Below are 18,765 nucleotides of genomic sequence, written 5' to 3' on the forward strand. Positions count from 1 at the left end.
ACAGATCATTCCGAGTGAGAATAGGCTCGACCTATTCCTCTCCAGCGCCGGTCTCCATTGGAGTTCCTCAAGGCTCCGTCTTGGGACCACTCCTGTTTCTGATCTACGTCAACGACCTCCCAGACGTTCTTGCGAGTCCATGTTTACTTTTTGCGGACGACTTGAAAGCCTGGAGTTCCGGTGCCAGTGCCCTCCAAATGGGTGTAGACGCTGCAGAGCATTGGTCGTTGGACTGGCACCTTCCTCTGAATGATGAAAAGTGCGTCAGTATGTCATTCAGAGGAGACTCAGCGGATGTCCTTGTAATGCATGGCGAGAAAGGACCAGAAAACATCATGAGAATACATGCAAGAAAGGATTTGGGCATCTGGGTTTCCTCAAACTTGTCCTTCTCACTGTACCATGAGAAATCGGCCCAAACGGCATTCGCCATTTTACGGATGATCCGACGCACCTTCTCCCGTATTACTCGCATGGACTTCCAAATACCCTATCAGACCTACGTCAGGCCGTCTCTGGAATACGCCAACCAAGTTTTCCACTCAGGGCGCACCCAGGATGTCACCCTCATTGAGCGTCTCCAGCGAGCCGCCACGAGAATGGTTACCGGCCTCAAATCCGTTGACAACGAAACGCGTCTCGTGATGCTTGATCTCCTTCCCCTGGAGTACCGTCGCCTCCGAGGGGACCTAATTCTTACTTACAAGCAGTTTTTTTACCGTTGAAGCAGCAAACACCCGGTGGGCATATAGTGAGAAAATTTTTAATTTCAGAGCACAAACATTCATTAGAAAATTTTTTTCTCATTTCGGGTAGTAGGCGCGTGGAATGACCTTCCTCTGACGGTTGTTCACGCTCCCTCTATAACCCAATTTAAGGCACTATTAGACACTTTTTTATGCGAATCCTCACGCTGGCAAGCATACTGCCCCACGCCATGTTTATAAGTACCAGTGGTACACTTGTGCCTTTCAGGTAAACGACAGCCACTGACCGACAAGAACAAAACCGACCCGAGAAACTTGGGCAAAAGCTTCGACCCTGTGTATCAATCCGTGAATCTCTGAATCCCATCTGCCTTATGCGAATATCGCCAACTTGCTTCTTGTTCAGACCAAATAATCCTTACTGAACGGCGGACGACCACATCACAGTCTAATTTATGCAATTACTGCAAATGCAATAAGAATGCCACTCAAAAAGTTGCTAATTCACCAGGTTCGGAGAATTCGCGCTCCTTCTAGAACCCATTTTAAAGCACCATTAGACATTTATATATGCGTATCCTCGCGCTGGCAAGCATACTGCTCCGCACTGAGAACATAAAGAGCAGTGCCACACCCTTTTTTCACTTGTGCCTTTCAGGTGAACGACAGCCACTGACCGACAAGAACAAAACCGACCCGGGAAACTTGGGCAAAGCCTCGATCCTCTGTATCAATCGGTGAAGCCGTCAACGTCTTCTTTGAACCGACCTGTTTAAACCGCTGAAGGTCATAATTTGTGACCTAGGGCTCATTTCAAGGAGGATTTTGGGTTGTTGCTTCTACAGTTCCGGTGGAATGGAAGTTCCGAGACGAGTATTTTCGGATTCAGAAGATGAGCTCGAAATGGATTTCAATCATTCACCAAGCAGCTTTAGCGAGAGTGCTTCGTCTTACACACTGGACTCTGGAATTAGCTCTGGTGTTCCCACAGGATCTGATAACAGTTGGTCACCGCTGGAAATCGATGCCGGTGATGAATATTGGACTACCCCGACCGACGTCCTGTTTTCATTAGAGGCTCAAAGTGTCTTGGTAAATCAAGCTGTTTACTTGTTATTGACAGCAGAGGGCACGTGCGTCACAAACGCTTCCGCATATTTGTTCCATTTGTGCAGAAATGGTTGTAGCAACATACTGATGCAATCATGCCCTGAGCTTCTGACTCACCTACTCGTCGTGGTTCGTTCGAGTTCTCGGCATGGAATCGAGGTTCTCCATTTTTTGAGTGGAATCCTGCACTATTTTTCACACACTGAAGACGGAGTCGAATTTGTTTTGACCCGGGAGGGTCTGGAAATATTGTCTCACTTTTTGGAAAGTTCGATCGATTCGGTTTTATACTATACCGTCACGACCATCCATAACATTTTGCTGGTTCAAAAGTCTTCACGGGATCTGGTTCGAGGTTCGCATATCGTAAACCGTCTCATTTACCTGCTCAAGTTTTCCGCAAGGCGTTGTACTGTTGAATGTACTTCTACAGGGCGCACAAAATGTTCCCCAGAGTACGGTCAGGTTAATCCCAAATTCCTCGCCATATTATTTGATTGTCTACATATCCTAGCCTATGGACATGAAGCAACGAAAAGAGCGTTTCTTGATGGCGGTGGAGTTCGCTTTCTTCTGAGCTTGCTTGAAGATACTAACTACGAAAAGCTTCTGTGGACGGGAACGAGGCTTATGCGTGTTATGTCAGCATGGCTTCCTGCTAAGCTTTCAGTTCTAAGTGAAGATAAATCCCTGAGTTTCCTCATCCGGTGTTTTGTTTGTGGGTCGCTACGAGTCATTGCCAACGCACTGTGGACTCTGCGCAATCTGTCAGATGTTGCCGTTGACAAACTTGAACTCAGTGTGTTAATGTCCGTCGTCGGTCATTTGTTGTTACAGCTGCAACATGTTGGTATCATAGGACCACCGAGTACTTCGGCTTCTGCTGGTGACTCCAGGGATCAGCTAGCTTTGTCACAATGCATTCTTGGCATTTTGGGAAACCTCACCTGTGGGAACGGTGCTGTCAAGTCACATATGGTTGAGGTATGTGGTTGAGTGAACTTATAGGAAGTTTACCTTTTGTCTGATACTTCGCTGAGAGAATCCTTTTAAATGCCAAAGTGAAACCATTTGAATATTCTGTAAGGTGAATTTAATTGTGCAGAGCCTAGGACTTTCTATGTTTTATTTGTGAATCTCAATTCCGATGTTCTTCGTGGAACCCATTGAAACGGATGAATGATAGCAAAACCAAGTAGACTGTAACTCGTTAAAAATGTTGCCAACGATGTCATCCGTTTTGAGGTAGCTATGCGGCCCGTCGGTGCAAACACAAATTTTGGGCTCCATCCCACAGCCGATGGTTCTTCAAATCGCAAAAATGCGCCCGCGTCATATATTTGGCCCCTAAGTAGGTGATAATGGCGCAGAGACATTCGGCTCTACAGTTTTTGCATGTGATGTGGATTATCATGCGATAAACTGTTGGCCTTAAAGGACTCAGAACTCCGGTGACCCGTGATGTATACTGTACACTTACCTCATGTCATTCAGTCCCCCCCACTCTATTGGGCAAGTTGCCTTTTCTACCCCAGACGATAACAGTAAATGTTCGACGTTGTGAAGGGCAGTCTGTGATTTTATCACAGTTTTAGGCAGTAATAAAAATATAAGTCATCCGGCTGTAAGACCCTTCCGGTGCCTAGCTGCCACGCCACTTGAAGGGAGCACGAGGGCTGGGTCAGTTCCAGGTTGCTCAAGCCAAGACAAGGGAAGTCAAGATGCAGAAGTCGGGTTCGACAGACAGAACTTACGGTCAATAGATTCGCGTTCTAACCACTTGAGCGGTAATACACCATACTTACACTCATGGTCAACATGCTACCTGTGGTAACGTATTTCAGTTTTTTTTTCTTGGAGTTGAATGATATCAGTGCCCCATGCCAAGGAAACTACAAGCAGCTTAAATGCAGATACCACGTTGGTAGTCGGGCACTAGTTAGGTCCCACCGATATGGTAATAAATCATGTGCAATGTGAAGTTTGCAACCTCTGTACGGTAATACACAGACGGAGAGGACTGTGTAGATTTAATGGCAGAAAAAATCCGATGCTAACTGTGCTTCTCCATGATGATTTGTTTAACCATCTCAGTTCATAGGGGCCAACAACCGTATCAACTATATGACTAAAATTAACAAAACTCAAAGTTACTGGTAGGAAAAGGAATATGTCACTGGTGAGCTGATGGGACAATTCAATGCCTGGCTTAAGGTTTAGCCGCTAGCCTGTTCCAGGTGACAATGTGCTCACTCTAAAGTCCCACACTAGAAAATTCCGCTGATTAAAACATACTGATAAAACCGTTTCGGATTTCGTCGTTTGTGTTATTTAAACGTCCTTTGTGTTGCTGCCCGAAGCACTTTTAGACGCCTTTTTACATAATCAGCTAACATCTGGAAATGTACTTGAACTGTCCGCAGCCCTAGTATATGCCTTTGTTTAATTAATTTCATGCTTTTTCGGCTCATTTCCTAATCATAGACAAAATCAGTATTGTAGGCGTCAACTGTGCCGAAAGCTATTCATTCTTTACCGGACATTGTGCATAAAGATTCCTGTTATCAGAGTGTCTGAATGCATGTAGATAATTGAAAATAGTGCCAATGGGGCAGAACCGTCGAAATTTAGGTGCGAAGTTATACCACTTGAAAATAGGCTGTACTATAAATTTCCATCTTTACACTGACGGCTGACAGGGGAACTCTGTGGCCGAACACCCACCGATTGACCAAACTTGCAGTAGAGACTACTATCTTGTGTCCGTCACAGTTTACTAGCCATTGGAGATGCACGAAATTGTGCATATTGATAGGGCTCTTTTTCACCATTTGGGATAGTGTTGATTGGCGAGTTATGTGTTTTACAATTTCAAACTACCTGGAATAATGGCCTTATTTATCTTCAATCCGAAATTTCGTAACCGTTGAATAAACCGCTGTTTATTGACTAGGATTTAAGTAGAATTTATTAGTTATTCCTTTATTGTGCAACTTTTCGAAGCCGATGTGTGCTATACTGGCGGTTAATAGTATGAACTACTTAGCTGATACTTCGTCTTCAAAACCAGCTGTGTATCCATAACAAAGCACTCACGAAAGTCCTTTCGAACATTGCGCTCCTCTGCGATCCAATTTTGTAGCAACTCTTGTTTACAGTTGATGGTCTTTTATGAAAAATACTTTTCCGTATGCCTTCATGTCGTCCCCATTGTAGCCATTTGGTCTTTATCCGACAAGTTGCACTTTGCTATGGGACCAATCCATTCACATTTCGGACCGTCGTTAAATGAATCTGTAAAATTGTACAGAAGGAAAAGCTACTTAATTTCCTAAAAGTAAAAACAGATGAATGTCGGAACGTTAGTGTCATTTTTACCCTACTGTACTCTGGTAAATAGACAGAGTTTTTGGCGACTGATTCAACAGAAGATCGAAAACCCAACCCACTGGTGAGCCATAATACCCCCATACAATTTAGCAGTTGGTGCTCCTCAAAGTGCTGCTTGAGCATTCAACTACCATTTTGCCCTTTCAAATGGACTCTGACTGATACAGCATGTCTTGCGTAAAGTGTGTACCCTTCCAAAATTAGCGACCAACCAGCGGTTGACCGTAACCAGTTTCCGCACAAGTGACTGTTGAAGGCTACGCCGAGAAAACGGGGATAGTGGTTGTAACAATTCCCTGTAGTCGCACGTTGTTTTATTTCTCTTTCCTCCTTAGAAATTGGGTTTGGAGAAATTAGGCTTGGAGAAAATCATGACAAAGCGACCCGAAATTCATCCATCTTTTGATGTGAGGAATATTGGTGGAAATTGTCTACAGCTCAACTATTGCTCCGGAAAGTAGTTGGTCTGGCAGGTTGCAATAAGGTGCATAACCCAATTCAGGCCTCAAACTTGAAAAATGTCATTCACTCAGGAATTTGATTTCCCTTCATGAGGGATCAGTGGGAAAGCTTATCCTGTTGGTAGAATTGCGATAAAATGATGTTTCTTTTTTGCGAAGGTACTTACTACCACTTATTATGTCTGGCTCCATAGTTTCGGTGTGCTACTTTTTAAGGTATATAAAGTGCCACATAAATCTGATGAAGCAAACAACTTGCACCTGTCTTTTTGGATAGTCTTTCTTCAAAGGGCTTTCCTAAGAACCACTGCATGAGCGTTCCTGTCTCTCCCGGGTTGCGTGACAACTGACTAAACGTTATAAAGATTCACAATAGACCCGTTTATCTTGGTTTCAGGCTGCCAATCCATCTTTACATGACGGAAAGACCATTTCAGCTATGTCGTTACGTATATTTCTTAATACACTAGGTGTCTTTCAACAAGTTTCCATCATCTTCCACAGATTACCCACTAATCCCGTATACCCTCTTAGATTTACTAGCTAACCTACTCGTAGTCATGGCGAATCTGCCACTTATACTCCTCACAATAAATACAAACTAAACTAGCCCTACCTCGGATTCGCATTTGCTCAGTCATTTGGGAATTGGTTTTCTAAGATGCGCCGAGGACTACACGTATAACTGAAGAAGCTTCATTTTAATTTGCTCTCTGAAACGGGTTCTCAATACCCGAAGATTTTGAAGTTTGTTTGAAATTTCTTCTCCGACCTTCCGCATTTTCCTTATGTGCAGTCCATCGGACATCTATCATTTTCAGTTTAAGAGGTGGAAGTTTGCCCACATTCTTGCTTGGTCAATTATAACGGCCATTTGAAGGAATTTGCTGGTGGAGTTAATACTCTCGTGCCCCACTACTGGTGACCATTGCCCCCCTCCCAGTGAGGTGAAATGAGCTAGTGGTCCTCAAATGGACTTCTATGGATGTGCCTGCTGTTGGCGTCGTCTGTCGTGTTTAGGAGCGCTGGCGGTGATATATCACCCCTGCGCACACGTCTACTTACTCAATTACTGTCAACAAGTGAGCTTATTTTGTAGGCCCTCCAAACTATATGACCCCCTCTCTCGTGATGGTTGTACGTGGATCCACATATTTACTACATCACATCGGATTCTCATATAGCGTTACCACTCACGCTGCCTAAATTTGGGTGCGTACACGAGATGGCCAATTAAGCCATTTCCGTGTCCTCCAACTTTTTTCTTGACGGAAAACTCTGTCCATAGTCGTCGTTTTCCTTGCAGATGGATAGTACACAGCTTGTATTAGTGCTTGGAGTGCTCTATAGTTAGTCGTGGAATTTGATTGTGATGCGAGTCTGTATCAACAAGTGTAGATAGGCTCAATAAAAAACTTTGGGGTGGTTGACAGGTAGAGCCTGTGTAGATTGTGCTTTTACCAAAGTCCGGGGATGGCCTGCCAAAGCTTCAGTACGTACTTCCGGGGACCGGAGGAAACCGCAAACTGTTTATGCGCCACCGATGAAAATGACTTCATCTCAATCTTTGGAGGTGCACCTCTGACATACTGCCAGCGACCGTCGGTCTATTGCACAGGCTGGTCAGTGTCTCGATCTCGCTCATACTGCTGTGCTGATTGTATAGAGGTCCCTGATACAGGTTTTACTGCCCTGTCTTGCACTCTTCGTGTCCTTACTCCTTTTCGTGACATCCTTGCACAATGATTGTATGACTTGCTTTTATAAACTATCTAGAACTCACGAACCGATGGTGCAATGGCGGAGAAGGACGACAATACTTTCAGATTAGTAGTGAGCACACCCGAACTTTCTTTAACTGGTTAACAAAGACATCATGAAGACTCTAAATCACCAGAAGGTTTCGGTTCGCAATCTATCGTGGAACTGCAAAAAGGAGATCATATTTTGGGAATCGAACACTGTTTTGAAAACGCAAATGGCATCCCAGTTTCTCCTGAATAGCTTGTTGGTTAAAGCATTACAACTTATTACAGCTTGTTAACGAGTGTATTCCACCAGTTGCATACAATTATGGATTCAATTGGAACGTAAAATTCGTAGAAACTCAAGGAGCGTGCTTACCCTTTTATTCTTAAGAAGGTGGGAACCGATTGTCGGCTGTCAAAGAGGTCTCCGCACACACACAGTGTAATGTTATGTCAAAAATACCTTACCAACTGGAACATGAAGCAGTTTTCATGCAGCATATTTATCTGGAAATGCCATAAAAGAGACATTCAGTCCGGATTCAGGTGAGTGTTCCGGTAACATCAACTTAATTTAGCAGCTGAGTACCGAAGAAGAGCGTCAGTGTGATGAAAAACCGGGGTCTAAACCTACCTGGTTGCCCCAAGAATGCCAAAACCAATGGCAGGCTGTCGAATCGTTTCCGGTTNGTGTAATGTTATGTCAAAAATACCTTACCAACTGGAACATGAAGCAGTTTTCATGCAGCATATTTATCTGCAAATGCCATAAAAGAGACATTCAGTCCGGATTCAGGTGAGTGTTCCGGTAACATCAACTTAATTTAGCAGCTGAGTACCGAAGAAGAGCGTCAGTGTGATGAAAACCCGGGGTCTAAACCTACCTGGTTGCCCCAAGAATGCCAAAACCAATGGCAGGCTGTCGAATCGTTTCCGGTTGCCACATAATTAGTGTTGTTCTATTTCAGGTAGAGTACATCGCATTTTTGCCCACGTTGAGTCCAAGAAAACCACGAGCAGGACACAGAAGCACGGATCCACTCCGTAATAAACGCACCTTGTCCTTGCATTTTACCATGATTGGACACCCGCGTCTCTCCAGCGCCAAACAAGAATGTTTCTCAGAGGAGCAACTGCTAGTTACTCACAGTTGACGATCTATTAAGCAATTCCATCAAAGCTAGACATCATAGGGTTTACCTTGAGTAAATCTACCATCAGGTTTATGCATAACCGCTGATGACACTGTCGCTGGCATTGCGATTTCTGTGCTTTTCTCCCTTATTTTTTCGGCGACACTCACTGGTCATTGGCTATGTTGTGAAAACTATACGACAGTTCCCAATGTGACTTCAAAGCAGCCCGGGCTGTTGAAGATTAGTACTATTCACCTTGATCCGACCTTTGAGCACCAACCATCCTGCACACGGCGGTTTCGCTGTGAGTGCTCTCAGCATCCGCTATTCTCGGTGGCCGATTGTTTTCAGCATCCGTCGTGCGCGGCCGCCGTTTGATCACCAGCATATAAAAATTGCAGCTGGTCAAAACCTTCGCCATGTAGATCGGGATTTTTCCTAACATCTTGGTCCAAGATATTTAAACGAAACCATAAATTGATTTCATACACAGTCTCTGTTAATTTGTAAAATTGATGCGTGAACCTTTGACAATACTCGCTAAAGGATTGTTTTTGTCAAGTTTCTGACATCCTTTTGCCCTTTTATGTGACACAAGCGGCCGAACAATGCTAGCGAAAATTGACTGTGCGATTTCATGCTCTTGTATTATCATGGTTGGCTGTTTTGCCAACAACAGTGATATCGTTTTTTTGTGTTCGAGACCCTGTTAGGTTGTCAACAGCTTCCCGAAACTTGCAAGTGTTTACCAATCGGAGGCCTTTAGACCAGAATTCACCCGTTTCATTTTAACTAGTTTATCCTTACGGAGATGTTTGTAATACCAGGATGTGCTTGCGACCATGGTTCTGTCCTCTACTTCCTGAACGAATCAATTATGGTACAAAACCGTCTTTATCTGACTGTGTTCTGGCGCTGCCATCGAGTTAGAACGCAACCGGTAACAAGGGCAGTTTTTCCTTGGTCACTTACAGCCTGCTTTTCAAATTTCTGTCCTCAAATTTTCCGATGGAAATGTTGATGGCATGGTTAGTGGTTATTAAGAAATCTTTTTGTAGTTATACCGCACACATGCTTGTGCATACTCACCCGTCTTCTTGCGCACATCGGTCGGTCAATATTGACAGGCCAAGAAACGGAGTATGTCATGTCTAGACGTCCTCGGAAACTGATGGTCATTTGGGGTATATGTGTGGTGAGATGCGAAAAGCGACGTGATGCATCTAGGCGTTGAATGAACCGATGATGCCTATGTTGTGTGTTGAAATAAGCTGATTCGTTGAATTCCCGCGCACGCCGTCATGATGCTGATATCACGTCGTGCATAGATAGGTGTGCGAAATTCCCCCTTTTCGGGGCTTTTCTGTTTATCGCTCTGTTGTACTGGATTTGTCGGCTCACGATATACAGCGATTTGATCTCAATAACATCTCGCTTTTAACGTGAGTGAAACGTCACATCATCCCTACGAACTTAGCCTATCTAGGCCAAAAGTTTACAAGCGGTCTCACCATGGTGTGTTGCTTTTCAGCCCTGGTGTGAAAAAGTTCTCATTCCTTCCGATTTCTTTCACACTATGCCTGAATAGTCTGCTGAATGTCACCCTTTGTGCCGACGTTTAATCTTTGTGGACTTCAAAAAGGTGCTCGCTTAACTTAGGTGTGCCTGTTTTGGAAACCCAATCTAATTTAATCAATTGATAAGGTAGCTTTTGAGTTTGGATGAGCTATATCCATCCCACGGTGTCACATGATGTTAGCACATGTCGTTGGTTTCGTTTGAAGTTTCACTCATGTCCGATCCACAAGTTCAGTCATCAAAGCTTATTAGTCATGTGATGCTTTTTCAACCATATTAATGGGTCCATCTCTCAATGTCCGTGTGTTTTAAAGTTTTCACATCGATGAACTTCATTACTGGAAAGATCTCTGTAATCTCTGTTTCTCAAATTTTGGTGCTATAGGAAGACAAGACTTTATGGTATTATCCTTATTTGGAATTATCTTATTTGTACTGCGGTGACCTAGTTCGAAGCTACGTACCCAAGAAGGACGTGTGTTTGTTATCAATATTACTAATATTACCACTGTTACTATCATTATTATTCAATCAACTCAAGACATTCTGCCCACATGGTGATTGTTGATTAGCTCTAACGACCTGATTCGACCAATCTTGTGTGAAACTCTATGCCATTTTGCATGCCACCCACTGGAATCACTGAAACGCTTCTGACTACTAGATCAGTTGAAAAGGTTGTTCAAATAACCATGAACTTGGGGATCACGATCCAGAATGTTACCCACAGCCAACGTTTTTAGTTGTCCGGTCGGTTCAGTGGTCTTTCAAATCGGACTCTGATCAATGTCCCATCTGGTCCGTCCGCTAAAAAAGCGCGTATTTACGATCAGTGCAGACTCTTTACAGTTGGTCGGTCATGTGAACAACTGCGGCATGTAGTATCTGTGGCTCCCGCGTATGTCCCGACAGGAGTCTGGTGCACCAAAGTTCGTAGTTGAGTAAACAAGTGTTTGCGTGGATATGACCGTGAGTTGATGTTTGTCCACTCAGATTCACTCTCGGAAATGTTCAGCAATTGGCTGTTTGGCAGGCACTATAGGCCCAGATGAACACACTCAACTGAAGGACATAACATCGATGTAGTTCAGTGCGAAACCCGGTTGAGTTTCACATTAACACCAACTTAGCGTACAAATTGTCATATTTTCAAGTAATTGACATCTACAGACGCCTTACACTGACTATTGACAGGAACAAATCGAAATACTTTTCAGACGGGTCACTCCTTCTCTAACCTTACTGTGGCATTAATTTTTTTGAGTGGAAGAACTTCAGTTGAATTCACAGTACCAACTACCTCTCAAGTAAGGAAGGGTGTTATAAATATTCAGTGAACTACATGAGCTTGATGGGCCTGACCAGCTTCCTACTGTTTACACGTAACGTAGTAGTTATGGAGCGCTTGGAGGCTTGTCACGACACCTACATTGCTCACGAAACGACTGATGATGGTCGAGACACATACGGTGAAATCTAGAAGTCATCCTATCCTTTACTATTTTGGTCTGAACAGTTCAACTTGGCAAGCAGTGAATCTTCATTACCTGTTCTCTTTCAAGCGTAATGTGATGCACTATGTGAAGACTGAGCAGGGTGATGGTGTCGCGCACAGACAGTTAAAACAGCTATAAATTGTCCGTGTTTGAAGCAGCTATCTAAACAGATCCGTACCGACGAACTACACTTTTTGCAGATTAATTTGGTCCTAACGAGCGATTCCTAGCTGAACCTTTCGTTTATGCTATTGTTTAATTGAATGCATTCCACGCAGGCCGCCTTATGCTTTGGTTGGTACAGTATTCGAGATACCGCAGTAAATCTTCCCTAAGCAACACTACTCAAAAGTTACTAAAAACTCTGACAGTCCACGGCCAGTTTTCTCCCTTCTTTGGGGCTCATCAGGTAGGCTCAGTTCCCGAGTTTTCCTCAACGTTGTGTTCAAATTGTACCGAAATTGTATGAAATTCGCGCGAATTACTCTCACTGGTACAATAATTTAGCTTCAACAATAATATTCTTAGAGTCCTGTAGAGATTACTGCCTCTTATTTTACTGCCTTCAAAAAATATCAAAATTAGTATATTGCAACCTACTCTATTGTGGTTCACTTCAAGCATTCAAGTGATCATGGTTCACGAAGTATAGTTTTGGTGTAGGTTTTGCTTGCTCATTTTCTCCGACATCCAAACGGCAAGTCTGCTTCACCGTGTGAGGGGTTGTGAAATGTATAAGGTTCCTTCCGTCAGAATCACACACATACCGGCCAATAAAAGACTAGGGATGATAAATGTTGTCTAAATGTTGAATCCACATACTATACGCACTTCATTTACGTGATATATGTACTGTTTCGCACCGTGCCTTCCTTTTGATACATCACGTCAGATCATCCCGCCCCTTCAAATTTGGTTGTCCTAATTAGGACCAAATTCGCTCATAAATAGCCACTGATTTCACTTGCTTTGTATATGCGATCCAGAAAGAGAAAATAGATGTGGATAAAAGGTGATAATTTTGCTCACAACCATCTTATCTGATGGTTGTGATCGTTCTTCTGTGCTGAGGAGTACTTGATGAAGCTCAAGGCTCCCGGTTTGTTACGTTTTTTATTCATGATCATCTGTAGCTAAAATTGTAATTATGACATTCACAGGTACATCAGCGTGGAAAAAAGCAACAACACATCCCAACTGCAGCTTTAGTAGTTCTGCTTGATAATAGAGCGGCAGACTGATAAGATAAGCAGACGTGACATAGAAACCGTCGGCCGAGCGAACAAATCAACACGGTGGCAAGGTCGAACTCAGTTGCACGAAGAGACAAATGTCCCAGCTGCCCGCCTGTGCAGTCACCTTATTATATGAAAGTTTTTCACCCAGACTGTCACTCGTTTGTTTGACCTACCTTGGTTGTTTCACCATTCGTTGTGGTGAAATTTCCAAGATGAACCCAAAGCAGTGTTAGAGTCCCCGCACACGTGAACACTTATCCGTCAATAATAGCATGTTAAATTCAGGTGAGTGCTGGCGACAGAAACAAGAGATTAGGAAGCAGTAAGGATTCAAAGATCAAAAGAATCGGACCAACAATCGGTTTCTGACCATGGTTGTCTTCACATCTGAAGGCTCTTATCTCGCTAAGCCCTTCAGCCTCTCCTTTGTAAGTGACCCCCACCTCGTAGGAGCAGAAATGATGGTTTAAAGCACTTTTATCCTTATGAAATGCAGATTTCTGATATAGCCTTTTATCAAAATGACCAGTCAGCTTGTTACAGTACCAGTTGCCTAATAATGAATTATTGTTCAGTTGTAACACCCTTTCACTGCCTAGCTGCCATGCCACCCGAAGAAAGCACGTGGACTGAGGTTCTGTAAAGTTACCCAATCTTAGATAGTAACACTCGAGATTCTGGGGTTTAATTCGAGCTACGGGCCTTCCGGTCAGTAAGTTCATGCATCAATAAGTGAACTATCTCGTGCTCAGTCGAACGTTGTGAAATCTTCCTATTTACATGGGTGTTTGGCTATACATGTGAATAACTCACCTGCCTGGTAAAAATTGACATTTATGAGAGAAATAAACCTGGCATTTAGAATTCAACGAAGAACATGATCCAAAATTACCTTTGGAGTGGCTGAATTTAGAATATCTGTGAAGATAGCGTTCACCAGTAGGGCGGCAATGTGGAAGATAGTGTTGGGCCATTTTCTTCCCAAAGGTGTTACGTGTCCAACAAAATGACTCATGTGTATTCACCACCACCGTCATCACTTGGAACTTGATATTCACGTACTCAGGCTACAAGAAATTTCCATAAAGCTAAGCGGTTTTTGCATACGCTGCGGCGAAACTATGAATGCTCGAACCCACGGTTAAGCCTAGCATATTTCACTATTAGATTGACAAAGGAAATCGTACGTACATACCTAATTTATGACATTTTGTGATTTGAACTTGTTGCTGAGTGAACGTAAACCTAATTCTTGTGGAACGCTGGCATTATTGTAAATAGGTTACTTTATTTTCAGGTTGCTGAAGACTCTTCGATAACGTTGTGAGTCCTTTCCTTTATGAAAATGTACTGCGATATCTAAATATTGTAGCAACTGAAACATGAGGTGGCCTTTGCGCATCGCATTCTGTCGAAGAAAATTATAAACGACGTGCAAACGAGAGCACTTGTCGAAAGGATGCTTTATTCTTTGCCTTTAGTGTGGCACTTCATCCAGGTTTTGATTAGGAGATGGAGCTAATCAACATTTTCATGCCTTCAATTCGCATAGCTCATTAAATCCGGTAACAATTCTTATTGAATGTCCCAACAATCAAACGGTGTGCGTGATCCGACGGACTGGGCCTTAGTAGTCCAGATCATTCCGAATCAATTGTGCGTTTTCTTTCGAGAAGAGTTCCATTCGAGACAGCTTGACCTTTATTTACTTTTGTCGGCCACACCTGGGGCAGACGTCACAATGTCGATTTCACAGACATGTTAGTTCTATTCATGTCCATGATGTATGCTACCACCATTTGCGTCGAGCTCTCTCCATCTCTCTCTCTCTGTCTGTCTGTCTGACCACTTGCGTTGACATCTTACGCCACACGAATGGAGCAATCATCTTTTGGGCATACGTAAGCCATCGATGTGTCAACAATATAGGATTCGCGCGACAATCCAAGGAGCTGTCACCCGTATTCCTCAGTTCTTCAGTGTAGTGATGAGCAAATCTGTTAACTATAATCAACACATGATCATGAAAACACACCGGTATTCATTGTGACCATCTAAAAATGCGAAAAGTCAGCAATGCTTCGTTGTGACTGTATGATGGTCATGTGCTAAAAAGACTCCACATCTGATCGATTTGTTTTTCAGTCAAAGGCTACGTCCTGTTTATGTCGTTAGATACATTTACGCTCACGGTTCTCCAAATCACTGTTGATTTCGTTCTATGGTCTTGCATCTAACCCAACGCACATTTATGGTCAACCTTAAGCCGTTTTGCTGTTTAACCCTATCGGATACTTTTAATCGATTTCTGTTGTTGGCGTGAGTCATGTGATCTACAGTAGGTCAGTGGCACGTCACTGTTTCTTTCGATTCTGAACTTGTTCCATTCTCCTTACAACTGCGGTTGTGGATTTTGTATACTGAACACGGTGGCAACAACTTCGCAAAACACCTTATCATCCACTCCGCGTAGTTTTCACTGTCTGGTAATTTATGGATTTGCAGTTTAATCCCACCTTGGTGTTGAATTCAGAACGGACAAGCCGAATTATTGGTAGGTGTGACGAAACCCACCAGATAACTTCTCAGTCCTCAGCCTTAGGGATGCGTTCCACTTTGCTTAGTATACTTAGCTTTGGACTTACTTGGAAGTTGCTGACATAATGATGTTTCCTTGACGTCTAGCCCAAGGTACAAAGCTCCGCTTGAGTAGACGGTCCATTTTCGAGGGAATCTTGGAAGCCACCTCTCTGTTACCAACCACCCCTACTGAAGTTCAGCTTGCCGGACGAATGCTGTACCCGTGTGTTACCAATGGTACTATACTGGCCACAGTTTTACACGTGAACCTTACGTCAAACCCCGTAGTCCTGCTTGACATACCACCCCTTCATTGGCCTTCCAAAACGGGCAAAACTTGACAGCATCCGAATGATTGAAAATCCCTAATGCAAACTGACTGGTCTAAAAATTCGAAGCTTAAGTACACTTAACATAAATAAAAACGTCCGAACCACCCGAATCTCACTTACCAAACGAGTGCTTTACCTCCCATACGTATTCTTTTCATTCATACCATGTAGAATTGAGGTTAACTCCATCTCCAATGCGTCGGACAAAACACCTCGATGAAAACTTACTCTCAATCTCCCGAATTAGACTGATCTTTTGTAGACAGGTGGAAATAGAAGCGATAAAGCTTCGGTAGATCAGCTGAAAGTTTACAAGCCTCAACCACTGTCGTTATCTTTAGTAAAACAGGTTAATCTTGTAATGTACTACTCATAAGGTTGCTGAAAATCCGTCGACAGCCCACGACTGGTTTCGCCCTTCTTGGAGCTCATCAGGTAGGCGCAGTCCCCGGGTTTCCGTCAACCTTATGTTCTACTTGAATGTACATTACAAATATACATGTATCGCGATATTTCAAATATCGTAGCGACTGAAACATGAGGCGGCCTGGTGCAGCACATTCAGTTGCCTGAGAACATCATAAACGAGAGATTCAGTTGGGTTCCAGGTGAGTCTCTCGAAAGAACCAAATTAGTTTGCAGATGAGTGTATATTCGCTAGGTTAATCTTATGTTTACTTCGATCACTTTACTCCACCCAAATCTTCACCTCATTTAGAGATCAGCATTCCTAGACATTCTGGCCATTGGGAGGGGGAGGGGGCGAGACAATGCGCATAAACCCACATCAACGGGATAGTACTGGTTATTTATCACTTTTTATCCACTACGATGAAATGTTTTCTTGGTTGACTTTATGCGACGGGACAATAAGACTTGTAAGCCTGGTGCTTTCAACAAAAAAAAATTCACAACCTTACGGATATCTCGAAAAAGAAAAATCACCCAGTTAATTTCGCCATCTATCATGGTAGGATATAACAACAATCTGAATTCGACCGAACGACTACCTTATGAGGGTAGCCCGTGAGTGCAGTTTGGCACAACTGCAACAGCTCCGCCATCAGCTAAAAATCTCCGTTCACGTTAACCGATCATCAAAGTTGAGATGAAAACAGTTTGCTACCATTGAGGCCTATGACTCAGTTTAGTGAACTCCCCTGAAGTTCCGACGATCACGTGTTGATGACTAGGTCTGTCTGTGTAATGGCAATCTACTGCAACCTACGTAACTAGGACTAGCTCCATACTCTTCCTCGCTCCTGTTCCTGCTTTTGGATTTTAGATCTCCATTCTCAGTTCATTCTGTTTATATAGAAGCTGTCCACGGGACGCGCGCAGTTGATATTGATATAGTACCGCCAGGCGCCAGTCTTTTGTTTGTGATATCGCTGTTCATAGTTGCGGCTAACCTTTGGAATGTCGAAGTTGTTCAGAGTGGTTCTGTTGAGTGAATTGCTATGCAGGCCTTAGTTCCTCGGTCTGAGTGTTTTGATAGAATCCATTATTTATTCTAGTGATCCAGAGTTGTGCGCAGTTTATTCTGTCGCTTATTTCAAACGCACCACTGTCAAACTGGTTTGCTTCTACCAGGTCAACCCACCGCGCGCAGATCACCTGATTTGTGTGTCACCTTCTTATCGGTGCCAACTTTTGGTTTGCGATACTTTGTATGCAAAGCATGTGCCTTCTCATTAGGCTTGTTTTCGGCCGATTATCTCATTGATCTTACATAGTTTTGGCCGCCTGCCAAGCCCTCTACCGAATTCTAGTTGGCTATCTAAAAAGCATTTTATTCTGTGGCGCTCACAAATTTCACCATACCTTCCGGTCTCTTGACGTTACATTCCCCGCTTATGAATGAAATAAAACTCCATCGTGCGCCCACAACTGCACACAGTCTGGTCTTTGAACTCTTCCTATAGGGGAGCTTAACCACTTCGTCGGAATGTAGCACGGATTCATAATTCGGGAATTTCGGGCGCACTTAGCCCCCCCAATGTCAGATGCACTTTGACAACACAGCAAAGGGTACAATTTTCCATTCCTCAACTGGCACACGCTTATGCTAGATCGTCATATTACACCGCACATCCAACTGTAGGCTGCTGAAGTGTTCCTGATGGTCATGTTGCGCATCAATGGAGACGAAATAAAACTAGTGTGACGGGTATTTTGTATTTGTCAAGCAGATTGATCTTTGCGCAAAAGTTCTGTATATTTGAAAGCATCAAGATGCGCAACATGCCGGTTGCGACGAGTGATCGTGAAGGGTTGTCCTGCGGCTCCAGATGACGGATACTCAGCAGGTTCACTTAAGACTCATCGACTCAGCTCAGCACAGACTATTTCCTACCGTTGTTGGAATGACCGAGTAGCACATCTTCGGTCCACATTGCTAGTGGTTATAGTTGACCCTGAGCAGGACGGATGCATTTAGGAAGCAGTGCAGAAAGATGCGCGTCAGTCTCGTCTCGGCGAATCTATTGAATTATGTGATGAACTCGTTCGGGTGTACCTCAGTCAATAATTTAAAGTAAAAATAGTCCGGTAAGGTTATGTCAGTTCACAAATTATTAGACTAATTGCGGGGTATTTTCACATACGAAAGCAAGACATCCCTTAGTGTGCATACCAGTGGTTAACAGCCTCGTGCATCTTCCGTTCGTATTGTGCGAATACCTTACTTCCACAAGCACCTAATACTTCTTTAACTAGCTCATGGTATCCCTTCAGACGGTAGGTGGTCGCGATCCCAACTTTCGTGGACGCCATAAGGATCATCTTGAGAAGTCGCTAGCTCTATAATCAACAGCCCGAAACTGTGAACAAAAGATCACCGACCGCTCCACGTCCTTTTAATGAACTTCAGTCGAAACTGAGGCTCTTGTTTTCCGTGTTCTGCCTCATTACTGGTGGTACCCAGAACTTTCGGTGTCGAAGGGGAGCGCTCATGCTGAGTGCTTACCTTCTCACAGCTCTTACGATA

At 43.6% G+C, this 18,765-nt stretch overlaps 1 protein-coding gene across 1 annotated transcript in view; it reads left to right on the forward strand.

Moving 5' to 3' along the window:
- T265_04864 (hypothetical protein) overlaps positions 1 to 18,765 on the forward strand; it is a gene marked incomplete at both ends in the record, with an annotated part of 45,930 nt that overhangs the window by 882 nt on the left and 26,283 nt on the right. Inside the window, 2 exons of the mRNA XM_009169718.1 lie at positions 46 to 259; positions 1,553 to 2,801. Coding sequence (XP_009167982.1) covers positions 46 to 259; positions 1,553 to 2,801 — 1,463 coding nt within the window. The remainder of the gene's footprint in view (positions 1 to 45; positions 260 to 1,552; positions 2,802 to 18,765) is intronic.

This window comes from Opisthorchis viverrini (assembly GCF_000715545.1).
Source record: "Opisthorchis viverrini unplaced genomic scaffold opera_v5_84, whole genome shotgun sequence".
Lineage (NCBI taxonomy): Eukaryota > Metazoa > Platyhelminthes > Trematoda > Opisthorchiida > Opisthorchiidae > Opisthorchis > Opisthorchis viverrini.